General features: G+C 60.4%; 1 protein-coding gene across 4 annotated transcripts; it reads left to right on the forward strand.

The window, feature by feature from the left end:
- Positions 1-210: 210 nt before the first annotated feature.
- On the forward strand, positions 211-17065 carry TCF7L1 (transcription factor 7 like 1). Of its 4 annotated transcripts, XM_056508461.1 has the most exons (12): positions 211-843; positions 922-982; positions 2021-2148; positions 12351-12434; positions 12632-12764; positions 13895-13997; positions 14269-14352; positions 14851-14994; positions 15068-15227; positions 15555-15662; positions 15846-15927; positions 16018-17065. In XM_056508461.1, exons 1-12 carry the CDS (start codon positions 220-222, stop codon positions 16458-16460), a joined length of 2154 nt encoding a protein of 717 aa, XP_056364436.1. In that variant the 5' UTR covers positions 211-219; the 3' UTR covers positions 16461-17065. The 4 variants fall into 4 exon arrangements, with proteins under 4 accessions (XP_056364436.1, XP_056364435.1, XP_056364434.1 ...); XM_056508460.1 differs by having other exon boundaries at positions 211-982; XM_056508459.1 differs by having other exon boundaries at positions 15846-17065.
- Positions 17066-19774: the final 2709 nt, after the last annotated feature.

Raw genomic sequence — 19774 nt, forward strand, 5'->3', positions numbered from 1 at the left:
ATGGGGGAGTGATGGGCACCCTGGGTGGGATGGGGCACTCAGGGAAGGTGCGGGCAACTCCATAGGATGGGGGGCAAGGAGAGCAGCCAGATGGGGGGGGGACACCCTGGGATGGATGGGGGGACCCAGGGCAGGGTGGGAGGAACACGGACGGAATGGGGGAGACCATGAGTAGAGCAGAGAACACTCAGACGTATCAGAAGAGTCACCCCGCACGGAATGGGGAGACCACGCGTGGGATGGGAACGCTCGGACGGGAGGCGACACCCTGCACGGGACGAGGCGACCCCAGCCGGGGCACCCTGGACAAGGTGGAGGACCCTGGATGGGACGAGGGCGGCATGCACGGGATGGGGAGCGCCCGGGCAGTGCGTGGGGCCCCCGGACGCGCAGCGAGCCCCGGGCGCGGCGGGACCGACCGTCCCCCGTGGGCCCCCGTGGGCGGCGGGGCCGGTGCGCGGCCGGCGGCGGGAGCAGAGCGGAGCGGCGCGGGCCCGGCGGGGCGGTGCGAGCCCCTGGCCGGCCCCCGGTGTCGGTTTGCATCCCGGCTCCTCCCCGCCCCGCCGCCCCGCGCATTCCCGACCCTCCGGGCGGTGGCGGCGGCGGCGGCGGGGCCCGGCGGGGCCGGGGCGGGACCCCACGATGCCGCAGCTGGAACCGACGGGGGGAGACGACCTGGGGGCCCCCGACGAGCTCATCGCCTTCCAGGACGAGGGCGAGGAGCAGGACAAGGGCGCGGGGCGCGGCTCGGCCCACGGGGACCTGGACGAGCTCAAGTCCTCGCTGGTCAGCGAGACCGAGAACCGAGGGGGCCCCGGCCCCGTGGTCGGCCCCGGCCCCGAGGTGAGGCGAGGGGCGGCGGGGAGTCGGGGGGAGGCGCCCCCCGCCCGGCCCCGCTCCGCTCACCGCCTCTCCCCGCAGGCGGAGCGGCCCCCGCCGCCCCGGGAAAGTTTCCAGAAGCCGCGGGACTCTCTGGCAGAAGGTACCGCACCCCCCTTCCCGGCGCCCCCCTGCTCCCCGCCGCATCCCCCGGGACCAGCCGACACTTCCCAACTTCTTTGTTTCCGCCCCCGGCTGCGGGCGGGACCCCTCGTGTGCCCCCCGTCTCCCCTCCCCGTGTCCTGCAGTCATCCCCGCGGTGTCTCCCCGCAGCGGTGTCCTCGCCCCCACGAGTGTCCCTCCCGTGTCTTTCTTCCCTCGCATCCCGCCCGCCGCGTTCCTCTCCCTGGTGCCCCCCAAATTCCCCCCTCATGTCCTCGCCCCCCCGTGTGTCCATCTGCCGTGTCCCCCCGTTCAGCTCCCGTGTCGCCTCCCCCGTGTCTCGCACCCCACCGGCCCCAGGTCCCCGCCCCGGTTACCGGCCCCGGTCGCTCCCCGCGGAGGGTCGGTGTCCCCGTGTGTCCACGGAGCAGCCGAGCTGGGGGCGCCGCCGGGCTGGGTCTTTCCAGCCCCGGACCCGCCGCTCCCCGGGATTCCCCCCGTGCAGCCGAAATCCCCCTCCCCAGCAGGGACCCCCCCAGAAGAACCAAGGACGCCCCCAGGAGACTTGGACACCCCCAGAGGGACCGCAGAGGCCCCTCGCCAGCCCAGCGGGGGTCTCCCAACAGAACCAAGCATCCCCCTAAGGGACTTGGGCACCCCCAGAGGGTCGTACCCCGGTGTGCCCCAAGTGGGAACCCCTAGAAAACCAAGGACCCCCCCCCCCCCCCAATCGGGAACCCCTAGAAAACCGAGGACTCCCCGAAGTGGGAACCCCTAGAAAACCAAGGACCCCCCCCCCCCAATCGGGAACCCCTAGAAAACCGAGGACCCTCCCAAGCGACGTGGGCACCCCCAGAGGGACCCACTCACGCCCCGTGAGTGCAGACCGCCTTCCACGAGAACCGCGGACTCCCACAAAATGACTTGGGCATCCCCAGAGGGACCGCCCTGAGCCCCCCGTGCACCAGCCTTGCCCCCCGCTCCGTGGGTGCACCCCCCACCCCTCCGCCTCCTGACCCCCCCTTCCTTCTCTCCCCAGTGGTCAGACGACAAGATGGGGGTTTTTTTAAGGGCCCCCCCTATCCCGGCTACCCCTTCCTGATGCTCCCTGAGCTGGGCAGCCCCTACCTCGCCAATGGAGCCCTCTCCCCTGGCGGAGCCCGCACCGTAAGTACCCCCCGGACCCTCTCCAGCCCCCCACGCTCACCTCACCTTTTGCGGGTGCTCAGACCCCCCTAAACCTCACAGCCCCTCCTGCAGGATGCTTAGAAAAACCCCGAGAAGTTCAGTTTATTTGCTTTGGTTTTGGTTCACTTTGCCCCTTTTGGGGGATCATTGAGGGGGGGTAGGGACTTTGGGGGGGGCTTCACTCCGGGGGACCCGCCCCGAAACCTGACCCTGAGTTGCCGCTTTTCTCATTTAAAAGGGTTTTAAAGCCGTTAATGGGCCAACATTGGCCGCGGGGGGAGAAGTGATTAAGCAAATTGAGCGAGAACTGGGAGGGGGGCGGGGGTCGTAGGAGACGGGGAGCTGACTCCCCTCAGCAGACAGTCTTGACCCCCAAACCCACTCAACTTCTTGGCCAGCGTCTTAAAGTAATTTCAGGGATATAAAGGCATTTTAGGAACATAAGGTGCTCCCTGCGGGGCCCTACAGGGCCATCCTGGGTGGAATTCTCAGGCCCCCCGAGGGAGGAGGGAATTCTCAGCCCTCCGGGGGTCCTGAGCCTTTGGGCAGGGATGCTGGTGGTACCCACTGAATCCCGGGCTGGAGCACCGCGCCTCACTCCTGGCTCTCCACGTGTGTTTCTCGCTCCAGTGATGCTTTTCCGCATGTTATTTCTCGGGATCCTTCGGAAACTGTGTTCCTATGTGGAACATATATGGGACAACAATATTGTGGCATTTATAATGGTTTGAAGTCCCGGGATCCAGCTGGTTTCGCGTGGAGTTTTCCATATTTTCCGGGTTTTCCTACTTTTGCTTTCCTGGAAGCAACTGGTTGGAGTGGCCGTGAAGTGCAAATCCTGGGATGGGGAGGGCCAATCAGCTAATTATTCCGGTATTTTGCAGTCAGCTGGATACAGGTTGTATCCCAATTTGTCACTCTTGGGATTATGAGGTTTTGGGGATGAAGCAGGACTGACCACGATGCCAAACACTGGCAAGGAATCCCGGATAATGAGGAAGGATTGGGATCTGTCACAAGCCGCCGCTAACGATGATTTAATGAATCCCAGAAAGGGGATTAATTAACAGGGGCTGGAGCGGGTGTGGCCTCCCCGATGCTTTAGAGCCATGACTGGGGTTGGGATGGGGCTGGATTCCTACGGACTGGGGCTCTGCATGGAGCCAGGTTAGTGAGGGTGTGTGTGGGGCAGCTCGGGGTGCTGGGGCAGGGTGGGTGAATTTTGTGGTGCTGCTGGGTGAGGCCCTGCTGGATCCCACGGCTGCTCATGCCCACTGTGCCCATCACCAAGCCCCCTTCCAGGAGCTCCCACAGTGTGGCAGCACAGGGATGCCCCAGATCCCAGGACATCATCATGCCAAGTGCAGCTGGATGGGCACGGTGTCCCTGATCCCGAATTGGATCCACCTCGGCACAGCATCCCTGATCCTGTGCCAGATCCAGCAAGGCTCAGCATCCTCAATCCCATAACAGAAGATGGCAGGACAGAGCATCCTTGGTCCTGGCCTGGACCCAGCCAGATGCAGCATCTTTGATCCTCTGCTGGATCCGTTTGGGTGCAGCATCCTCCATCCCAGGCTGGACCCCGCTGGGCACGGCACGTTTGTCTCGTGTGGGATCCGGCCAAGCTCACTGATCCTGCTCCTGATCCATCCAGGCACAGCATCCCTGACCCTGTATTGAATCCATCCAGGCACAGCATCCTGGATCTGATACTGGATCCATCAGGCTCAGCCTCCTCAATCCCACACTGCAGAATCCTTGATCCTGCTCCTGATCCATCCAGGCACAGCATCCCTGACCCTGTATTGAATCCATCTGGGCACAGCGTCCTGGATCCATCCAGGCTCAGCCTCTTCAATCCCACACCACAGAATCCTTGATCCTGTACCGGATCCATCCGGGCACAGCATCCCCGATTCCCTACGGATACATCCAGGCACAGCCTTCCCAATCCTCTGCTGGAATCCTCCCAATCCCTCCTGGATCCAGCCGGCTGCAGCATCTCCCGAGGGCACCAAGCCTGCCCAACCCACCTCCCACCCTCCAGGAGGCTCTGGATGAGCCTGGACACGCGGAACGCCGGGGTGGCAGCAGGCACAGGCTGCCTTGGGAAACATCTTTTCCTTCTTTCCTTCTTTTTTTGCCCCAACATTGGAGGAAACAAGCTGCAGGATCTGCAGGACCCAGCTCCTGGTGGCCATGGCATCCAGCCTCATTTCACAGCCAGGTGCTGTGGATTGATCTGCATGGAAAAGAAGGATTTTGGGAGCAGAAACCCAAACCCCAAATCATCTCTATGTCCAGGAGATGCCCCAAGGAGGTGGCCAGGAAGGTGGTGCATCCTAGGGATGGATAAGTCTGTGTATGCCAGGACTGATCTGACAGCCAAACAACTGCACGACTCTTTTTGGAATACCAGCCAGGGAAGCAGTGCTTCTGCATTTCTCCACTCCAAAATCTTTAGAAATCTGGGATATCTATGGAAATCTGGGAAATATTTAGGAATCTGGTTACACAGTGCCATCCAAACCAGAAGTCCCATCCCTGTGCCAACCCACCAATGGATGGATGCTGCTCCTGCTCTTCAATCTGTGTGAATTCACTTTGCTCCTGGGTTATTTCCAAATGGGATCCTGGAATCTGGGAAGGGTCTGTGGTCCCCAGTATCACTTTCCTAGCAATTCCTGTCCAGGGAGTATTTTTGAGGCTCTGCTCTTGATGGTGAAGGGATTTGTTGGAGTCTAATGATGGCACTGCTGTTTGGAGCAGCGTTTTAGCCTGGGTTTCCTCAAGGGAAGCCAGGAACTGGGGACTGTGTTTGGGATCATTCCCAATAACACAAATATCTCCAAGGTGGAATGGAAAGGAAATGCCCTGGACATGCATGAACTTGGTGGATGCAAAACCCTATTGCCTTGATACTGGATCCATTCCATCAGGATCATGTGGCATTGATGGGTTTTATCCCAAACCCAGAATGGGACGGGGTAAAATCTCATCCCAGCATCTTTCCCTGCTCGGAAGTGGATGGGAACCAGGCACGGCACTGCCAGAGTAACCAAGCTGAGACCATGCACGGGATTGGCATTATTCCCAAAAAAACCAGTTTAACCCCAGGAATTCGAGTCTGGAGGCGAGGATTTAAATAAATCCAAACCTTCCTCAGGCATGGAATTCCATCCAAACAGCTCTCCCGACGCCGTGCCGGTGTAATTAATGCACGTCGGTGTAATTAATGCACCTCGGCAGGCTGCAAATATCCCAAAATAAATGAGGGAAAAATCCATAACCTGGGTTTATTCCGGCTTTTTTTATGCCACTCCTGCCATGAATTCCCGAGGATACAGAGCCGTATCTGTCTCCTAAAGAAAATAGATCCTTAACTGCGCTGCTGCCAAGGAAAATGATTAAAATACAGATTTTTGGCAGGAAAAAGGGCTGCTCCAAAAACCAGGCGGGTCTTGCTGGCGGTTCTGGCAGAGCATGGACGGTTTTGGCGTTGGGATGCGGATGGAGGTGTTGGAATGGGGGGATTTTCCCGGCGTGGGGGTTCACTCGATACTCAGCATCCTCGGACCACAGCAGCTCCTCCTTCCTCCTGCACTAATTCGGGATTTTCTGGTTGTTTTTGGATTTGCCCCCCATCAGTGCCGCCTTCCTTCCCCACCTGGAAAATATTAAGGGAAAGCCGTGTTTTTTCCCCCTTCTTGGCTCGCCCGTGCTGCTCTGTGCAGCTGCCGCGTTGATCCAGTCCCTCCCGGCTCTGAGCCCTCCCCGTGCCTCAGTTTCCCTCTCCCGCCTGCTCTGCGGAGCCGCCGCACACAATGGCCCCTTTATCCCGCTCCTTAATTATGCTCTTCGGCTAATTACCCTGCGGGCGGAGTTTGTAGACCTACAGGAGGTTTCCACTCCCCCCACCCCCCAAATCTCCCTCCTCCCTCCTTTTCTAACACGATTCCCAAATTAAAGCGATGAAGTAAGTGCTCGGGGCGCCTCTGCTCAGCCCTGGGATTGTTCCGGGACTGAGGCGCATTCATCATCCTTCTGGAATTCCCAGCAGCTGCTTTTCATTAGTTTTCCTTCCTTGAATTCGCTGGCGGGAGCTTGGGAGGGAAGAGGAACCCGCGGGGAAGTGCCCGGTGCATCCTGGATGGAGGAAGAGGAGGGATAAGGGAAGAAGGGGCTGGGACCGGCGTCGGGCTGTGTCGTGTTGTGTTGTGTCTCTCGGAGCTCGGGGGACAGGGGACGGGGTGTGGGAGGGTTGTCCGAGGGGAGGGAAGGGGTGATGTGCCCTTTCCCCGTTTGCCTCTTTTTCGGGTGTTTTGTGGTGAGAATTTCACCCGGTGTGTTCGTCCCTGGGATCCCGGAGCCCTGGGGACCACTCGGGGCTCTGCAGAGCGCAGGGGAGGTGGCAGGATGGGGGGCTGGCAGGATGGGGAGGTGGCAGGATGGGGGGCAGGCAGGATGGGGGGCTGGCAGGATGGGGGGCTGGCAGGATGGGGAGGTGGCAGGATGGGGGACAGGCAGGATGGGGGGCTGGCAGGATGGGGGGCTGGCGGGATGGGGAGGTGGCAGGTTGGGGGGCTAGCAGGACAGGGAGGTATCAGGACAGGGAGGTGGCAGGATGGGATGGTGGCAGGATGGGATGGTGGCAGGTTGGGGGGCTGTCAGGACAGGGAGGTGGCAGGACAGGGAGGTGGCTGTGCTGCTGTCCCCAGGCCGCTGCAGCCCCGGCTCCAGGATGCTCTGGGCAGGCTCGGGAGCTGCAGGGCTGCTGAGCCTGCTGCTCCTGCTGGGATCCCCCAGGATGCAGAGAGATGAATGGATCCATTGAGGCTGGGGCCGGGAGCTGCAGACAAAAGCCTCGGTGCAGCAGCGAGGATTCGGGGCCACAGGGTTTGGGGACAGGCAGGAGGGGGCAGGGAGCAGCAAGGAGCCTGTCCTGCCTCTGGCTGGGGAGAGCTCAGGGTGCCCGTGGGGTGCTCCAGTCCCCCAGGGGAGGGGGATGTTCAGGTCCCCCTGGGGGGAGGGTGCTCAGGGCACCCAAGGGTGAGGGAAGCTCGGGGTGCTGGGGGCACCCCCATGTCCCTGTGCCAGGCTGCTCTGGGTGGGCTCTGTCCCCCTGGCAGTGCTCCAGCCCCATCCTGCCTTCCCCTGCAGATCTGGGCTCTTCAGCAGATGCCACCGGTGTCCCCAGGTGGGGACATGGCCTCTGTGGGTGGAGAGCAGGTCGTGCAAGTGCCACCACTCCAAGCTCTTCCCAAATGGAGGAGTTTCTTTACTTATTTTTAATCTCCCAGCTGCTTTTTCCACCTTCCCATCCCAGCCCCATTGGCATTTCCCATCTGGTATCTGTGGCTGTGTTAGGGCATGGAGAAACATCTGTTGTTAAGGTGCCACAAACCCTCATTCTCACCCCAAAATCCTTGTCCCCACCTGGTACAGCCTTTGCCTAGGTGGTGTCACCCAAAAAATGCTACAAGGGGACATGGTGATATCTCTTGTACCACCCCTATATCACCCTTCAGAAACCCTAAATCCTGATGGGAAAATAATTCTTACCAGAAAGTTTTGGGGTGTGGGGATGCAGGAGACCTTCCCCAAAAGTCTCCTGGCTGGAATTTGTCATCCTGGTGTTCGTGGGCAACATCTGGAGGAGATTATTTGGCTGGGAAGCGGATGGATGGTGGGGGTGGGGGAGAGATTTATGTCTCATTCCCTGGGCTGTAAATGCAGCTGTAATTGGGATTTCTCCCTTCCCAGTTACCCCAGGAAGGGAATGCAGCAGCTGCAGTGCAGGGTGGGCTCTGTGAGCCCGGGGTGCTCCTGGGTTGGCTCCCCCATTTTTGGTGTTGGGGTGATTTGTTGGGGTGTGGAGGACACCCCGACCTGGCTCAGGAGGGTGAGAGGCCAGGTCCTACTTCCCCCTCCCCTTTTCCCCCACTTCCACCACCCCTTTTTTCCCCAGTTTGGGGCTTCCCCCCCGTGGCTGTTGATGCCATCCCCATCTGCAGCATCCCTGGGTGCAGCCCAGACCCTTCTGGCAGGGCAGATTTGGGGTTTTCTCCACCTCATTATGCCCAAGCTCAGTTTTAAGGGACTGCATTGAGCCCAGAATCCTCATTTCTCTCAAAAACTCCATCTCCCTGTCACTCCTGGAGCCAAATTTGGGTGTTTTTTCCCAAACAAGCCAGTGACACTGCTCAAAGCTGGATCTTGGGATGCCCTGGGGCTGCAGTGGCCGTGCCTGGACAAGGATTTTCAGGGCCTCCACTAAACATCCTACAAACCCCCTTTTTCTGCCCTAATGCTTGGCCTGTCCTGTCTCACCCAGCATGATTTTGGGGTGAATTTTTGGGGAAAAGGACTGGAGCAGAGTTGGGAGGAGGAAGGGCTGTTGGTTATCCTGCAGCTGTAAACAGGCTGGAAATCTGGGGGTCTTTGGAGGGGCTCAGGGACTTTGCAAAGCCCTGGGAATTTGGGCTGGAAAAGGGATTGGCTTGAGGATGGATGGCTGGGGGTCTCCTGGGACAAAAGGATGAATGCATAGATGCCTGTGGAGATCTTCCTGGGTGCCTTCCAGCTCACCTGGGGAGTTTTGGGGATGGGGATGAAGCACTCACATGCTGGGATCACCTGGATCTTCTCCATGGTGGCTCCTGCAGGATCATCTCTGGAAAAAGGAAAAGCCAGCAAAGAGCCTCTGGCAGAATGGTCCCAAACAGACCTTTTCTCTCCCAAAATGAGGCCAATGAGTACCAAGCCTGAAGCTTTGATCCCACAGAGAGGAGCCTGTGCAGGGACAGGGAGCACTGGGATAAGTGATGGAATGTGCAGCACTGGGAGGAGTTGCAGAGCCTGGAAAATGGAGCAGTGGGACCTGCTGGGACAGGTGATCCTGGGACAGCTGAATGTGGTGCATCCAGCCTGGAAAACACAAAAATCACATCTCACCTGCACGACAGTGCTGGGCCACACAGTGCTTGGACAGGGCGTGGAGACAGGAGATGCTGGGACGTGTGACAAACCATGCTGGGACAAGTGACAAACCATGCTGGGACAAGTGACAAACCATGCTGGGACGAGTGACATCAGCATGTGGAATTGCCAGGATGTGCAATCCTGGGACCTGCAGTCCTGGGACACACAGCAGCCACCCCGACATGCCACTGCAGGATGAAGGATGGTGCCATGAGCCACTCCAGGATGAAGGATGCTGGCATGTGCCACACCAGGATAAAGGATGCTGGCATGTGCCACTCCAGGATCCATGATTCTGGCATGTGCCACTCCAGGATCCATGATTCTGGCATGAGCCACTCCAGGACACGCAGCCCCAGCCCAGCCCAGCCCAGCCCCTGCCAGGGCTTCTCCAGCAGCGCTTTTCCCCCTTCCCAGGGAAGTCTTCACAATTGGATTGATCCCTCTGGAGAAGAGCAGCGGAAATCCTCTCGTGGACTCCCTTAATTGGACATCAGGGGATCCCCTGGCCCCTTTTCTTCCGGGGTCTGGGGGCTCCCAGAGGGATGAGCTCCAGCAGGGAAGGGGTTATCCCTGCTTTTAATTGGCTGGTAACGAGGACCCAGGACTGGCTCTAATCTCTCTGGAATGTGACCGATTTTCGACTATTTTCTTCTCTTTTTTTTTTTTGCTGCTGTTTCACAGCTCAGATCCCCACGTGGGGGGACAGTGGGGGCTGTGTCCCAGCTGGAGCCGAGGGATGGGGAGGAAAAAGAGGGGAGGGGGATTCATTTTTCCACATCACCACTGAACCATTCAGCAGCTCCCCCGCTTTGTACAATTTGAAAGAGTCCCCCCTCTTCCTCGCCCTCCCTTCCCCTTTCCCTTCCCCAGGCTGCTGGAACGGCCTGGAAATGAGAATCAGCCTTTTATCCCCAAACCTCCCGGCGCCGCCTCCCGCCTGTCCCGTCCCCTCGCGCCTTCTCCGCTTACAGGGGCCAGAGAGCCCCTTTGTGCGGGGAGGGGGCTGGGGGCAGCTCCTGCCCTGTCCTGGCGCAGCACCCGGGGTCTCAGCCGGTGCTGGGAGGGGGGTCGTGCCGAGGGACGCGTGGGGGGTCTCCAGAGTGGCTGCGAGCGTGGCCAGGAGCTCTGGGGCACTGGCTGCCCTGGCCTTGTGCATCTCCTGCACTGGGAGGGTGCACCAAAGCTGACCCTGGGAGCAGCTCCCTCCAGGCAGCGAGCCCACGGGGGACAGTGAACCTGGGGACACCCAGCCCACGGGTCACAGTGAGCCCACGGGTGACAGTGAACCTGGGGGGACAGTGAACCTGGGGGGACAGTGAACCTGGGGGGACAGTGAGCTGGCAGGGCATGGCCAACCCACAGGGGACAGCCAGCCCACGGGGGACAGTGAACCTGGGGACACCCAGCCCACGGGTCACAGCGAGCCCAGGGGGTGACAGTGAACCTGGGGGACAGTGAACCTGGGGGGACAGCCAGCCCACGGGTCACAGTGAGCCCACGGGTGACAGTGAACCTGGGGACACCCAGCCCACGGGTCACAGTGAGCCCACGGGTCACAGTGAACCTGGGGGGACACCCAGCCCACGGGTCACAGTGAGCCCACGGGGGACAGTGAACTGGGGTGACAGTGAACCTGGGGTGACAGTGAACCTGGGGGGACAGCCAGCCCACGGGTCACAGTGAGCCCACGGGTGACAGTGAACCTGGGGACACCCAGCCCACGGGTCACAGTGAGCCCACGGGGGACAGTGAACTGGGGTGACAGTGAACCTGAGGGGACAGTGACCTGGCAGGGCATGGCCAACCCACAGGGGACAGCCAGCCCACGGGTGACAGTGAACCTGGGGGGACAGTGAACCAGGGGGACAGTGAGCTGGCAGGGCATGGCCAGGGCATGGCCAGCCCACAGGGGACAGTGAACCTGGGGGGACAGCCAGCCCACGGGTGACGTGGGGCAGCAGCTCAGGGTGAGCCTAGCTCTGGGTGCACGGTGCCCCAGCTCCCAGCCCTGCAGCAGCTGCCAGGGGATGGATCCAGTCGTGGCACCCCTGGGATTGTCCCAGCAGTGCCAGAGCTCTCCCTGTGGGGCACTGGGAGCGGTGCTGGAGCATCCCTGTGCCAGCATGGGAAGTGGCCCCGTGGCACCTGGCTTAGGCAGTGGGGCAGGTTTTTGGGGGTCCCCCAAAAACAGCCAGCAGCTGTGGGAATGGTTGGATTGTGAGGAATCCTCGTCAGCTTTGGGACTGTGCAGTGCCAGGGGGTGCTGCAGGGGGTCCTTGGGTGCCAGCAGGACATGGGGTGATGGAGGGGGCTGGAAATGGAGGGAGGAGACTGAAGGTGCAGGGAGGAAACACAGGGACAGGGTATCAGAAACACAGCTGGAGATGGAGGGGCAGTACTGGAGGTACAGGCAGGGTGCAGGAGGGGCATGCTGGGGACAGGGGACAGCCAGAGGTGCTGCAGGGGGCACGTGGGACACTTTGGGGGTGATAGGAGGCCGTGTGAGGGGGAAGGAGCCCCCAGCCCTGGAAGATTTCATGCTCCCCAGGCTCCTCCTGGGTTTTCCTTCCAGCTGCCTCAGCTCAGGAAGTTCTGTATTTGGGGAAATTCCTGCAGGCAGCTGCTCCAGCCACATTCCCACATTCTCGAGCCCTGGCATCTCCAGGGACCCTCCCTCCCTCCCTCCTGCAGTCTTTGGGAATTGCTTCTGTCCCCCAAGCACTGCACAAAGCACCTGTCTTTGGGGGTGCCAGGGAGACACCCCAGTGTCCCAGTGAGATGTTAACCCAGAAAGGGAGAAAAACCCCCAAAACCTCTTTGCCACCAGCCCATGGGTTGGGGTGTCCTCAGCTGGGTATGCAGGCGAGGCTGGGGAATATTTTGGGGTCAGAGGGTTGTTTCAGAGCTAGGGAATATTTTGGGACTGGGGGGGAACTTTTGGGGCTGAGGAATCTTTTGGGGATAGGGGTTTGTTGGAGGGCTGTAGGACTGTTTTAGGGCTGAGTGGGATGTTTCAGGGTTGGGGGTGCTTTGGGGCTGGGGGTGTTTTGGGGTCAGGGGGTGTTTGAGGCCAGGGGTGGGGTGATTTGGGGCTGGGGGGGTGTTTCAGGACTGGTGCAGTGCAGTGGGGCAGGGGTTTTTTGGGGCCAGGGGTGTCCAAGGTTCTTGGAGGGCATTGTGCATCCCTCCCGCAGTACCTGCAGATGAAGTGGCCGCTGCTGGACGTGCCGACCGGGGCCACGCTGAAGGACCAGCGCTCGCCCTCGCCCGCCCACCTGGTAAGAGCAGCCCCTTCCCTCGGGGCGGTGCCTTCCTGACGGGCGGGGAACTCGAGAGTGGTTTGGGCTGGAAAGGGTCTTACAGGGCAAAGTGGTGCCGGGACACCCTGCGCTGAGCCAGGCTGCTCCTGGAGCGCTGCAGGCGCTGCCCCGCGCCCGGGGCTCCGGAGGGTCCCTGGCACGCGCTATCCCCGCAGTCCAACAAGGTCCCGGTGGTGCAGCACGCCCATCACATGCACCCGCTGACGCCGCTCATCACCTACAGCAGCGAGCCCTTCCCGCCGGGGTCGCCGCCCGGCCACCTCTCCCCCGAGATCGACCCCAAGACGGGTGAGCTGGGGCTGGGGCACGGGCTGCTCTGGGGGAGCCAGGCAAACCTCCATGGGCTGGTTTGGGGGAGCCAGGCAAACAAAACCTCTACTGGCTGATTTGGGGGAGCCAGGCAAACAAAACCCACTGGCTGCACTGGGGGAGCCAGGCAAACCTCCACGGGCTGGTTTGGGGGAGCCAGACAAACAAACCTCCACGGGCTGCACTGGGGGAGCCAGGCAAACCTCCACGGGCTGGTTTGGGGGAGCCAGGCAAACAAACCTCCACGGGCTGGTTTGGGGGAGCCAGGCAAACAAACCTCCACGGGCTGGTTTGGGGGAGCCAGGCAAACCTCCACGGGCTGCTCTGGGGGAGCCAGGCAAACAAACCTCCACGGGCTGCTCTGGGGGAGCCAGGCAAACAAACCTCCACGGGCTGGTTTGGGGGAGCCAGGCAAACCTCCACGGGCTGGTTTGGGGGAGCCAGGCAAACAAACCTCCACGAGCTGGTTTGGGGGAGCCAGGCAAACCTCCACGGGCTGGTTTGGGGGAGCCAGGCAAACAAACCTCCACGGGCTGGTTTGGGGGAGCCAGGCAAACCTCCACGGGCTGCTCTGGGGGAGCCAGGCAAACAAACCTCCACGGGCTGCTCTGGGGGAGCCAGGCAAACAAACCTCCACGGGCTGCACTGGGGGAGCCAGGCAAACAAACCTCCAACGGCTGGTTTGGGGGGAACCAGGCAAACCTCCACTGGCTGGTTTGGGGGAGCCAGGCAAACAAACCTCCACTGGCTGCTCTGGGGGAGCCAGACCAACCTCCACTAGCTAGTTTGGGGGAGCAGAGGGAACAGGGTGGTATGGGGAATGTGCTGGGAGCAGGGGGCTCTGCCTTTGCCTCCCCCTCTGAGGGGTCTCAGCCCCTCTGGGAGGGGGCTGGGGGGTCCTTGGCCAGTGACAGGTCAGGCTGGGGATCCCCCCAGTGGCTGTTTCAGCTCTGCCCAGCCCGGGGTGATGGGTGCTGAGGGAGATGGGCTGCTCAAGGGAGGGCGCTGGGATGGAAATGGGTGCTCAGGAAAGGTGCTGGGGGCACGGGGGGCTCCGAGGCTGCGTGCCCCTGTTGTGACCTCCCTCCTTGCCCCTCTGCCCCTCGCAGGGATCCCACGGCCGCCGCACGCCCCCGAGCTGCCCTCCTACTACCCGCTGTCGCCCGGAGCCGTGGGGCAGCTCCCACACCCGCTGGGCTGGCTCGTGCCACAGTAAGGATGGACTGACCCTGGACTGGGTCCCTGGGGATCCTGGGAGCCCCACTGGTGACTGAGACTCTCCTTCTCCTGCTCCTCCTCCTCCTGCTTTATCCCTCAAGCTCAGCGGGATGCTGCAGGCTCCTGTGGGGGGTGGGAAGGGAGGGACTGCCTACTGCTGAAAAATTTGGGAATCTTGCAGATGGAAATCAGCTGAAAACCAGTTCAGGGGTGCCCATGAACTGGAAAGGGATCGTTTTTCCCCCTGAAACTCGTGTTTCTGTAGGCAAGGCCAGCCTGTGTACTCCATTCCTGCTGGTGGCTTCCGGCACCCATATCCAGCCCTTGCCATGAATGCCTCCATGTCCAGGTGGGTCTTGGAGGGGGAGGGACCCTCACGGGTACCCCAGAGCTGGAACTGGGTTTTGGGACCCTTGGCTGCACACAGAGCGTGGGCACAGACCAGTCTCAGGAGATCAGAGTGGTCTCCTTGGCTGAAAGTGCCCCCAGGGGCCGTGGCTGGTCCCCACGGGTGCAGGAATGGGACATGCCATGGGCTCAGGGCATCACTTGGGCTGGATCAGTGCCTCCATCTCAAAGCTGGGGTGGGGTCTGGGGGCTTTCAGGTGCACTCAGGGTCTCCAGCACGGTTTTGGGTAGCACAGCCTGGATTTGGGGTTTGCAGAGCGGATTTGGGGTTTCTAGGGTGGATTGGGGTAGCGTTGTTTTGGGGTTTCCAGTGTGCATTTGAGATTCCAGCGTGTTCTCAGGGTTTCCAGCTCAGCTGGGTCTCAGCCCAGGAGGTTCTCTGGGGTCTCTGGCTGCCCGTGGAGAGGTGCCCACCCTGCTGTCCTCTCCCCCGCTGCAGTTTGATGTCCAGCCGCTTCTCCCCGCACATGGTCCCGCCGCCCACGCACGGGCTGCACCCCTCGGGCATCCCCCACCCCACCATCGTGTCGCCCATCGTCAAGCAGGAGCCCTCCCAGCCCAGCGCCAGCCCTGCAGGCAGCTCGTGAGTGGGGGCCAGCCTGGCTGTGGGGACGGGGCTCGTCCCGGGGGTCCTGACCTCTGCTCCCGCCTTGCAGGAAATCCCCCGTGGCAGTGAAGAAGGAGGAGGAGAAGAAACCCCACATCAAGAAGCCTCTCAACGCCTTCATGCTGTACATGAAGGAGATGAGGGCCAAGGTGGTGGCTGAGTGCACGCTGAAGGAGAGCGCCGCCATCAACCAGATCCTGGGCCGGCGGGTACGGGGGGGTCCCCCCATCAGGGACCCTTCAGACCCCAGCTTCACTTCTCCCTGTGGGTCAGGCCTGGGGCACTGCCAGCCCAGGGAGTCCTGGGGTGGTGGTGACCTGGGTGGCACTGGGGTGGGGAGGATGGAGCTCTGCAGCCCGGGTCAGCAGCGTGATTTGGGGATTCCAGCTGGCTTTGGGGCTTCCAGTGTGTGTCCTAGCGTGTATTCAGTGTTTCTGGTGTGCATCTGGGGTCTCCAGTGTGAATGTGGGGGTTCCCAGCCTGGCTTTGGGGTTCCCAGAGCGGCTCTGGGCTCTGCAGCATGCTGTCCCCCGCAGTGGCACTCGCTGTCACGGGAGGAGCAGGCCAAGTACTACGAGCTGGCACGGAAGGAGCGGCAGCTGCACTCGCAGCTCTACCCGACCTGGTCGGCGCGGGACAACTACGTACGTGTGGCCCTGGCCCGGCCCTGCTGCTGGGAGGGGCTGCCTGCGCCCGGGGGCAGCGTTTGGGGTGCTGGGGGCAGTGGCTGACGGTGCTGAGCCCCTGCACGTGCTCTGGGCCACCACCAGCCCTGTTCCCCCCACGGTGGCCAAAGTGACGGAAGGACCCCACGTGCTCTTTTCCAGGGTAAGAAGAAGAAGCGAAAGCGCGAGAAGCTGGCGCAGCAGCAGCAGCAGCAGCAGCAGCAGCAGGGCCAGGAGCTGGACAGTGAGTACCCCCCCTCCGCCTCCCCGTGCGCGGGGCGCCGGCCCTCAGCCGCGCCTGTCCCTGGCCCCGTCCCCGTCGCTGTCCCCGCAGGCTCGCTGCCCCCCAGGAGCAAGAAGCCGTGCGTGCCGTACCTGCCGGCCGAGAAGCCGTGCGCCAGCCCCGCCTCGTCGCACGGCAGCATGCTGGACTCGCCGGCCACGCCGTCGGCAGCGCTGGCCTCGCCGGCCGCGCCGGCCGCCACCCACTCGGAGCAGGCGCAGCCGCTCTCGCTCACCACCAAGCCCGAGGCCAGGGCTCAGCTCGCCCATTCCGCCGTCCTCACCAGCAAAGCCTCCTCTTCTTCCTCGTCCTCCTCCTCCTCCTCGTCCTCCTCCTCCTCCAGCCTCAGCAGCCCACCCTCGCTGCTCTCCAGACCCGTCCCCTTCGCCTCGGTGACCCCCACAGCCCTGCTGTCCCCCCCCGGCCCCCTCCCGGCTGCCCTGGCCGTGCTGCAGACGCAGCCCCTCTCCCTGGTCACCAAACCTGCCGACTGAGGGTCGAGCCTCGCGCCCCTCCGTCCCCCGCCCCTCCCCGCTGTACATTGCAGAAGCCACAATCAAGATTCAAACGCAGCCAAAACCATTATTGGTCAATATTTGACCCTTTCTGAACTCTTTGGAAGCAGACTCTAGAGGAAGGAGGCTCTGGAGGAAGAGCTGCTGCCAGCAGTCAACCTAAAGACTGTTTTTATTAAAAAAAAAGGAAAAAAAAAGGAAAAAAATAATGCAATAGACCCTCCACAAGCCGCCGCCGATGGGAATCTCCGTGGGATGAGCAGAGTGCCCGTGGCTGCCTGGGGCACGGGGGTGAAACCCGCACGGTGATGCCAGCACCAAACAGCAGGTGTTGACTGGAACTGTCGCTCCATCCCGGGTCCAGGAGCAGGAATGCCTCCAGCTGCTCCCAGTCCTGCTGCCATCCCCAGCCCTGTCCTGGCAGGAGCTGGATCCTGCCCCGCGGATGCTGCTTCGTCGGTGCTGCCCCTGCCTGCAGTCCTGTGGGGTGGGCAGGGTCTGGGGCTGAGCCCTGGGAGGGGTTGTGTTTTTATCACCTCAAAATCCTGTTATTTTTCACAAAAGGAAATAAAACTACAGCTGCAGCTCACTGTGTGAGTGTGGTCTGTGTGGGAAGCACTCGCTACTCATCTGTTGCCACCTGGCTGGGAAGTAGCTCGGGATGGAACTCCAGCCCAGCATCCCCTCTGTCGATGGGCACAGGGGGATTTTGGGCTGTCCATCAACAGTGTACAGTTTGCTGGAGTTATCCAGGCACCAGGACATGGGGGAGTTGGTGAACCAGTGCCCGAGAAGCCAGGGGGTGGGAGTTACTGGTGTGTACTGGGTCCTCTGAGCCTGCTTCTTCCAAACCAGGGATGAAAAGGGACCAGCAGAAAACCAGCCCATTTGGAGTCCTCAAAACCAGCCCATTTGGAGTCTTCAGTCTCTTCAATACTTGGGTGTATCAGGACTCTCCCCTCTCCTTGTATTTTAATTAAAAAATCCTCCATTTTCCCCCCGAACTTATGATTTTGTTTCTGTTGCAGACTGACACGGAGCTGCACCGGCCTGGAGCTAATTTATGGGGTTCACGGTCCTGTTGCATTCCCCTCTGGAATTTCCTGCCCTGTTCCTATCTCCCAGGCCCAGCCTGGCTGCTCTCTACCCGCACCCCACCTGCATTTTGGGGACCACAGTATCCCCCAGGTCCCAGGCATGGCGGTGGCAGCATCCCAACCATAGGTGATGGGTGAGCCCATCCTGTACCTACTGGGTCTGGTGGGACTTTGGTGCATTTGGGGGATCAATGACTCTTTTTCCTCCTGATATTTCTCTTCTGCTTTCCAGTGCTGAGAAGCCACCAGGGGAGTATTTGTAAAGAAGTGGAGAAGCAGCAGGCACCTGTCTGCAGGTGGAGGGGAGAGGGAACTTCATGGTGACAAAGGAGGATCTACCTGTGTTTTCTAGATGTGCAAGATGCTGGCATCCACATCTGCAGGAGATGAGACCTGGATTCGAGGATTTTCATATCAGAGCTGGGCAGAACTACAAAATGTCACTCCTGAACCAGTCCCCAGCTCTGGGCAGTGAGGTGAGAGGTTTGCTGAGCCCTGGGGACACACCTGGGGCCAGTGCCAGCTCCCAAAGCCTTGTTACAGCTCCTGATGCTTTTGCAAGCAGCAGTGGGACTTCCAGCAGGAGCATGGCTTCTCCATCCAGCTCAGGAGCATCATGTGAAGACCTGAAATTCCCGGCTTGAAGATCCCAGAGCTCCCAGGGTCGAGCTGGGAGCCGTGAGCAGAGTGCAGCTCACACAGCTGCCGCAGAATCCTCCGAGTACCTGCAGCATCCTTACTGTTGTCACACGCAAGACAACCCCAGATTTGGGAGGTGTTTCCATCCCACACTCCAAATTACTTAAATTTCTTGCTTTCAAAGAAAAAAAACCGTGTAAATTCTGGACTGGAGCATAATTACTCCTGGGGAGTGGCCGGGAGGAGCAGCCACGTGTCACACAGTCGTGTGAGCACCGGGGCGAAGGGGATTAGGGTGTCACCCAAAACGTGTGTGGCTGTGGCTTGAAAAGAGGCAAAGCAGAGCTCTTTTGAGAGAAACTGTTCCAAGAAACTGGTTTTGGTGAGGAAGGCCTGGGCGACGCGCGGCCCCGCTCTCCCCGACCTGGAGCAGCCTGCGGACAAGCAGCTCCTTGAATTGGATTTCATGGGACATTAGAGGCATGGAGAGCCCTGTCACAGGAATTAGAGCTGGACCAGAGCCAGACAGCTTCAAACAGATGTTGGGCTGCAGCAGTAGAATATTCCTTTGTTTCACTGGGTGTTTTCCCATACGGAAAAGGAACATCTGTCCCAAAGCTTTCGCTGTGCCCCGGAGCTGAGACAGGACGGGATTATCCCTGCCAGAAGCAACTGGTCACTAAACTCTCCTGGCTTTGCTGCTCCTAGGGAAGGAGGCGAGACCAGGGGTGCATTGCTGCAGTCCTGGGTGGACCCACTGGAGCAGATCACGGGATCAATACATCCATCAATATATCCAACATATCCATCATGCCTGCAGCAGTACAGCCGGATAAAAACGCTGGAATTCAGAGTGGCTGTCCATGGAAAATGTGTCCTTTTGGATTTTATTTGTCCTCTGAAATACTTCTACAGGAGCTGTCCCTGCCCACAGGAGAGGACTGGAGCAAGGTCCCTTTTAAGGTCTCTTCCAACCTAAACCTCTAGAAGAGGAAAACTCTGGGATTTATCTTTGTTGTAGAAAAAAACTAGATATCCAGCATATTTCCATTGGGGATGGTGTGACCAGGAGGTCTGCTCTGATTTGGACAAGTTTTAGATGATGTTTCTCAAGATTAACCTTGTCCTCAGAGCCAGGAGATGAAATGGATATGGAATATGGGAGTTCTGGGATGCTCCCCAGCAGTGTTTGGCTCTCTGGACGTGCTTAAAGGGGATCCCAGTGAACTGGAGAAGGACTTGGGACAAGGGCTGGAGGGACAGGACACATGGAATGGCTTTCCATTGCCAGAGGGCAGGGTGAGATGGGATATTGGGAAGAAATCCTTCTCTGGGAGGGTGGGCAGGCCCTGGCACAGGTGCCCAGAGAAGCTGTGGCTGCCCCTGGGTCCCTGGCAGTGCCAGGCTGGACGGGGCTGGCAGCAGCCTGGGCTAGTGGAAACTGTCCCTGCCCATGGCAGGGATGGGACCGGGTGGTCCTTGAAGTCCCTTCTACCCCAAAGTGTTGCAAGACTCCATTTTTCACAGTTGCAGCAAAGCCCACAGCTCTGCAGCGCC

The sequence above is a fragment of the Oenanthe melanoleuca genome, chromosome 22 (assembly GCF_029582105.1).
Source record: "Oenanthe melanoleuca isolate GR-GAL-2019-014 chromosome 22, OMel1.0, whole genome shotgun sequence".
In the NCBI taxonomy this organism is placed as follows: Eukaryota; Metazoa; Chordata; class Aves; order Passeriformes; family Muscicapidae; genus Oenanthe; species Oenanthe melanoleuca.

Coding starts and splice junctions, on each gene's coding strand:
- TCF7L1 (XM_056508458.1), top strand. CDS start 220: ATGGGGAGACCACGCGTGGGATGGGAACGCTCGGACGGGAGGCGACAC. Junction 2,149..12,350: donor CCCCTGGCGGAGCCCGCACC/GTAAGTACCCCC, acceptor TCCCTCCCGCAG/TACCTGCAGATGAAGTGGCC. Junction 13,998..14,268: donor CTGGGCTGGCTCGTGCCACA/GTAAGGATGGAC, acceptor GTGTTTCTGTAG/GCAAGGCCAGCCTGTGTACT.